Source organism: Rattus norvegicus, chromosome 11 (assembly GCF_036323735.1).
Source record: "Rattus norvegicus strain BN/NHsdMcwi chromosome 11, GRCr8, whole genome shotgun sequence".
Lineage (NCBI taxonomy): Eukaryota > Metazoa > Chordata > Mammalia > Rodentia > Muridae > Rattus > Rattus norvegicus.
In genome coordinates, this window is record NC_086029.1 from 96,859,722 (window position 1) to 96,866,415 (window position 6,694).

The window sequence follows — 6,694 nt, forward strand, 5'->3', positions numbered from 1 at the left end:
GATTCACGCCCAGGCCCTGGTCTGATTCTTGTGAGGGAGTGGGCAGTGGTGTTGTGAGGTCTGTGCTCCTGGGAGGAGTAAGGCACAAGCTGACCACTTCTGGGTGACAGCTGCTGGCCCAGGATAGAGTGCACATCTGTAGAGGACAGGTCTCTCCAGTTGTCATCCTGTGAGGCCTCAAGCAGCCCAGCCCAGCATGACTGTTGTCAGCAGCACTGGGAACCAGGCAACACTGTCTTGTTCCCAGTCATGTACATGTGCCCAGTAGAAGGCAGCCCTGACTCGGGCCAGCCAGCCCCAGAATACCACTTAGGCTTGCTGGCTGGCGGACAGCACCCCGAGGATCTACCAGCCTTGGCTGCCTAGATAGGCACCTCCAGAATAGCAGGGATACTTGGTGTAGGCGACAGCTATGTCTGTGAAGAAGGAAGCTTAGCACTAGGAGAAACAATTTTTATTTTCAGTCTACAGGGAGAGGACGTAACATTCTATTATGGCCTTTGCATAAATGCAGGGATAGTAAAATAGAGAAAATACAGTCTCCTCATTTCTGAGAGCACGTGGTTTTATCTGTCATGGGTTCTGTCTGTCTTGGAATTGCGTGTGGCTGCAAAATAGGGTTGGTGTGAACCATTCTCGAGAGGGGATGGCCGGGCTCCAGGGCGCCGGCTCAGCAGCACAGAGCGGTGCAGGCGTCGGCTCTGCACCACCTGCAGCCGTTTCTGCCGCTCAGCAAAGCTGGTCTTCAGGCTCTGTTTCAACGCAGGCAGAATGCCGCGCTCTGCAGCAGGCATTGGGCTCAGAATTAGGCTAAGGTGGAGGACAAGATAGTGTCTGCCGGCTGCCTCAAAGGTGCCCTGCACCAGTGGCTGGGCTGGGAGCAGGGCCTGCCTGGCTTTTCCTCGGGACACCCTCTCCCCCTGTCCCTTGTGGCACCCAGCTGTGGGGGGACCCACTCCCTGTGCCTGCGACTCACCACTTCTTACTAAGGCTCTTGGCGGTGACCTTGGGGAACTGCATGGAGTCCTGGTCCCTGAGAAAGGAAGTTAGCTGTGAGGCCCACACCCGCTCTGGGCTAGGGCAGGGCGACGGGTACAAGGCACTCACTTTGGAGAGCCCAGCCCAGCCTCCTCAGCTGCAGCTTTGGGCCTTTGGTTCCCTTCCAGGAGTGACTTGAGGTGCTGTAGCTGAAAGGCAGGGAGAGGCGTGGTGGGTACAGTGTGCTGTGCCACTGGCGTTCAGGGTCATGTGCCTGCCCAGGGCCTCACCTCCTGGGCCTGCAGGAGGTTGGCGTTCCACAGCTGACGGATGACCACCTCACACTGCTGCACTGTGGTAGGCTTGCGCAGGTGCGGGGGCAGGCTCATTAAGGGGGCCGTCCCCGTCCCTTGCCGGCCATGGCTGCCCCCCACCAACGTGGCCCCTGAATTAGAGGCCTCTGCATCCTCGTCTCTGAAACATTACATCGGCCCAGAGGTGACCTGTGGGAGTGGTCTAGCCACCCGCCCACCCACTACCTCCCCGGGGCAGCACCCATGCCTGCCAGTGTGGAAGAAGCCTGTTTCTATTGCCCGCTAGCCAGGGTGCTGTGGAGCCAGCTGTGACTTAGGGCTGCTTCTTCGCCCCCTATGTTGAAGAAGCAGGCAGCTACCTGCCTGATAGCCCCATCCAGCTTGTTTCTCGCCCAGAGTAGTTCCTGGAATTGGGACTGCAGAGTCAGAGCCTGTCTTGGTTGTACTCCTGAGTAAACCGCTTCTAACCCATGCCACCCAAAGACAGCATGGTCAGACATAGGCCAGCCCAGGAATCCAACTCTGTTCTGGGTTTTTGTTTTCGCTTTTTAAAGACAGTGTGGTGGTCCGCACACAGGAGGCCAGCCAGGAGTGCATCCTCAGACCATGGTCGCCCTCAGCCCTCCTCCAAGCAAGCAGAGGGGACCAAGTCACTTTGTCTCTTGGTCTCTTCTCTAAGCAAACAGTAATTTAGGGGTTTCCACTGGTCCCCTGTAGGTGAGGTTAGCCAGGGGTCTCTGCAGGACCCCCAGGAGAGAGCAAAGTAGTACCCAGCATAGAGACAGCAGCCTGGCAGCTCCCTGGTTCCTGAACCCCATTTTCATCATAATGGAGTCAGGTCCATCAAGATGGAAACAAGGTTGCCTGCTGGTCCCAGGGTGGAAACCTATCAAGGGTGAGCTTGGGGCCCTTGGGGTGCAGGCCTGGTCCTCAGGTGCAAGCAGGCCTTACTTGGCCTGTCCCTGAGCCCCAGGGGCTCTGTCCAGCTTGCTGCTTTGGGACAGGGCAGCACTGCTGAGTGACTGCTCTTCCAGGTCTGTCTTTTGGAGGGCGTCAGACTTCAGCTCTTGTTTCTTGAAGGAGTTGGGCTGGGGCCTGGTCTTGCCTTGAGAGTTGGCTGCAGGGCACACCAACAGGGCTATCGTTAAAGGCCTTGGGAGCCACAGACCCATTCTCTAGGATCAACCAATGTACCCAAGAAGCCCTGACCCTGCGCCAGTTCCTCTGCTGTACTCAACACTTTCGGGAGGGATGCAGAGGATAAGGTGTGAAGAGTGCAGCCTGTGATGGCACCTGCCGCCTGTGCCAGAAAAGCCACAGTGGGACTGCTGCCTTCCATTTGGGGTGGAACAAACTAGAGGGGACTGGCATCTGGCCTGCATGCATTTATTTTCCAAGGCCTCCTGGTCAGCTGGGGCTGCTGCTAGTGAAGTTGCATAGCCTACCATAGGAGGCCAATGGGAGAGGAGGTTCTGTTTATTTTGTCCCTGAGATGTCATGGGTAGGTTGTGGGGGCCTTTGGTGGAGCACATAGCCTCCTCTGGGAGAAAATAGGGAGAAGACTTGGAAGGTACTTGAGTTCCTTTGTTAACGGCTCAGCTACTCACTCACTACCCTACCTGGGTGGGCCTGCTACATCATCTGGCTGTGCTACTCTGACAGCCAGGCCTTGTCTTGCTTGTAGAGCATCCCCTCAAGGACTCCTGGGCCCAGTCTCCTTCTTGGTTGTTTCTGTACATAGGATATCAGGACCACCCCCTTTGCGAAAGAGGGTTTTAAACTCTAGGCAACACCTCCCGCTGACTGCCCAGCCTGGACCCTGGCTCACCGGATGTTGTGGAATTGGAGGTGGACTTGCCAGAGTGAAGGCTCCATGTGGAGATGCTGCCTGTGAGGAAGAGGCAGCGTTCAGCCTGAGAACCTGCTTCTGCCTGCTGCCTGGCCCTCTGTGCTCAAGCAGGGCTGTGTTCCACACAGGGAGTGTGCTGAGAAACACCTCCCTCGAGTGTGAGGGATCCGTAGTACAGGGCTGGGGAACCTGAAGCAGGTACCACAACAGCCATCAACCTACCAGGGAATGGGGGCCCAGGCCACTCCTGTTTCAGGGGTTCTGCTCAGCAGATGGAGGGTATGCCGCCTTCTCACTCTCCCTACTGCACAGACCATGCCTTTGGTGCAGAGAGCCCGCCAGCCAGCTATGGCTGGGGAAAGTGCCACCTGTCCAAGTGCCCAGCACTGGTCCCTTCTGGGTTAGCATGCAGGGCTCTGTGCTACCAGATAGACATAAGTGGTAACTCACTGCAAGCACCTGAGTCCTACCTTTTTTCTGAGGCTTCTCATTCATGATTAGCTTGTAGTGGAGATCTGAAAGCAAGCAAATACTCCTTATCACACTTCAAATCTACAGCCACTCAGAGCACAAGTGTGGCCTGCTCTTCCCATGGGTCCCACCAGCTTTTTCCACCAAGCCTTTACCTCGGGCCTCTCAGACCAGAAATGCCTCTAGCTGATCCCTGTCATCCCCAACACCTGCAAGGTGCCCATCCACCAGGCCAGGCAGGGGCAGGGCTGCAGGGCTGCTGAAGTGAGACGGGATGGCTAGCCTTCCAGGAGCCCCTGGCAATGGTAAGTGGGGTGTGACATGGGGCTGGTCAGTTGGACATGGGGTGAGCCTCAAGCAAACAGAGTCCTAATGTAATAAAATACCCAGTGAGAGAATCATTGGGAGTCCTGGAAAAGACAGCACCAGAGGGAGAAACTGAGGCACAGGCATGGAATGGGAGGAAGCAGAGGAACCCTAGCTGAGATGTAGACAGTCTTCTGAAGAGCTCAGTTATGTCACAGGGGTGGCCTGAAGTTCTGAGTAGGCCAAGCCTTGGGGGTGGGGAGCATAATGGGTGCCCTGGCTTTACGGGATCCACGTGGAGCAGCATCCTGGCAGTCCCTGCCTAAAATCTGGATGTGCTTAGTTGGTGACCATTTACTGGAATTTGCTGTGCTGTATAACTTCGGCAACAGTTTTAAATAACGAGCTGGACCACACCCTGCCCTGCACAGTGCACAAGAGGGTCAGCGTCCATCTGGGCTGGTGGACACAGGAGGACTGAGCCTGTTGGCAGGCCCTACCGAAGAGAAGTCTCCCGCGTCCTTCCCCGCACCCGGAGACTGTTCAGAGTTGATGGCCACGACCTTCAGGCTGTAAATGCTGGGTCAGCACCCAGTGGCTCACCCTTGTTCTCCCGTTTCAAGTGCTCGATTTCCTCGTGGAGTTTGACCAGCGTCTCCGAGTGCTGCTGCTGTAGGAACTGCAGGCTCTTTTCCAGGTCCAGGATCCGCTTCTGTGCCTCGCTGAGCCCGAGGGGAGGCGGCTGTGTCCCCGCGTGCTGCGGGCCGGCGGGAGGGCGCGGGCGTAGGCGGGCCGCACCCCGGGAGCCTGGGGCCGCGGAGCTGAGGGGCCGCGCCCCGGCCGCCAGCCCGGCCCCGCTCATGAAGGCGTTGCCGCCGCTCAGTACTGGCTGCTGGAGCCTGGCACCCGGTCGCCATGGGAACGGGCGCGCCGGAGAGGACGGGGTGGGCGCGACGCGGGGCGGGGCCTGTCGCGGCGTTCGGCGGAACCTGTCGGGACCTTAGGTCTTGTTACAGTGCTCTGTGTGCCGTGTGCGTACCCATGCGTGTGCGTGTGAAGACCAGCGCTCGACGTCGGGCCTCCCCACCTCATAGCTTTTGAGAAGAGGTCTTGTGGCTAGCTGGGCTGGCCCATGAGCCCCAGGATCTTCCCATTTCCCCGCCTCCTAGAGCGAGGATCCCCGGGTGTGCGCCTTCCCTCCCCACTTCTCATATGGGTGCTAGGGACCCGAATTTGGGTCCTCCTGTTTGGGCAGAAAACACTGTATCATCTGAGCCATGACCCTAGTCCCCTTTTACTTTTGAACCAGGTTCAAAGTGAAACTAGTTTGTAATATTCACCGTGTAAACCGGGATTATAGATGTAAACCAAAGCACTGGCTTTTAGAGTTGGTCTTAGTTTTTCGTTTTAATAGTTCATTTTTTTGGATACATAGTAATAGTTTCAAAAAATCTTCCAACACTCACAGAATCTTTGTGGGTATAGAAAGGGGTGGGGGAGCTCTCTTAACTGCTGGCTCATCTCTTACCCACTTGAAAACCAGGCCATTTACTTAATGACATGGCAGATTTATGTCTGTCTGTCTGTCTGTCTGTCTGTCTGTCTGTATGAATGACAGTTTAGCTATATAGGCCTGGCTGGCTTCAAACTCAAGAGATCTGCTTCTGCTTCTTTTGAATCCTGAGATTAATGGAATGTACCACCATGCCTGGTTTGGAAATTAAACGTCTAAGAGAAGGCTATGCAAGTCACCTCCCAATGAGCATCCTACTTTTTGTTGTGATAAACACCATGACCAAAAGCAAAATGGATCAGAGGGTTTATTTTAGCTTACAGGTCTATCATGGACAGAAGCCAAGAAGGAACTCAAGGCAGGAGCTGGAAGCAGACACCAAAGAAAGAATACTGCTTGGGGCTTCCTCCCCAGCTCCCCCTTTTTATTTTTTTAAATATGGAACGCTTCACGAATCTGCGTGTCATCCTTGCTCAGGGGCCATGCTAATCTTCTCTGTATCATTCCAATTTTAGTATGTGTGTTGCCAAAGCAAGCACCCCGGCTCCCTTCTAGCTTCCTTTCTCAAACACCCAGACCTACCTGCCTAGGGATGGTACTGCCCACAGTGGACTAGGCTTGTCTATATCAAGAAAAGGTCCCTTTCCCAGATGGTTCAAGTTGACAACTGAAAGCTAACTGTGACAGCAGGTGAGACTTGCTTCAAAGCCTAACCTAGTTCCATTCCTCAAACCCACATGAGAGGAGATAGCAATCTCCTTCAACTTCTGCTCTGACTTACATACATACACCATGGCACATATGCATGTACTGTAGTCCCCCGCACCCCATTAAATCAATCTAAAAAAAACCCTAAACTGCAGGGGGACTTGGAGGGGTAGATATGACCTGTGTGTGTGTGTAAAACTATAAGAGTAAAAAATAAATAAAAAATTAAAAAGATTCATCTCATACATATCGATAGGCACAAATCTTTGATCCCAACACCTGGGAAGCATAAGCAGGAGAATCTTTGAGTTCGAGGCCAGCCTGGGCTACACAGAGAAATTATCTCTGCCCCACACACAAAAGAGAAATATTGATAGGGTTATTGATAAGGGCTAGTCATTCAGGGACACTCAAATGGCAACTGTCCTTCCCACCATAAGGGGGTTGTACTCCCAGGAAGATGCTGGCCTGGAGCTGGCTAGCATAGATCAGATCCATCTGCCCATGACTCTTAAGTTTCTGGAGGCTGAGGAGATGGCTCAGCAGTTGCTTAAG

At 54.6% G+C, this 6,694-nt stretch overlaps 1 protein-coding gene and 1 non-coding gene across 6 annotated transcripts; both read right to left on the reverse strand.

Annotated features, from left to right (window-relative positions):
* Positions 1 to 439: 439 nt before the first annotated feature.
* Ccdc74a (coiled-coil domain containing 74A) lies at positions 440 to 4,819 on the reverse strand. Of its 5 annotated transcripts, none has more exons than NM_001419901.1 (8): positions 4,522 to 4,819; positions 3,612 to 3,656; positions 3,121 to 3,180; positions 2,244 to 2,409; positions 1,269 to 1,452; positions 1,108 to 1,187; positions 977 to 1,033; positions 440 to 810 (listed from the first exon to the last, which is right to left on the reverse strand). In NM_001419901.1, the coding sequence occupies exons 1-8, from the start codon at positions 4,778 to 4,780 to the stop codon at positions 567 to 569; spliced, it is 1,095 nt and encodes a 364-aa protein (NP_001406830.1). In that variant the 5' UTR covers positions 4,781 to 4,819; the 3' UTR covers positions 440 to 566. The 5 variants fall into 5 exon arrangements, with proteins under 5 accessions (NP_001406830.1, XP_038944913.1, NP_001406831.1 ...); XM_039088985.2 differs by lacking the exon at positions 4,522 to 4,819 and adding an exon at positions 3,768 to 3,905; NM_001419902.1 differs by lacking the exon at positions 1,269 to 1,452.
* Positions 4,820 to 5,863: 1,044 nt separating this feature from the next.
* Positions 5,864 to 5,970, reverse strand: LOC120095812 (U6 spliceosomal RNA). Its single transcript, XR_005491576.1, has one exon. It is a non-coding gene; the product is annotated as a U6 spliceosomal RNA (small nuclear RNA).
* Between the last annotated feature and the right edge of the window lie 724 nt (positions 5,971 to 6,694).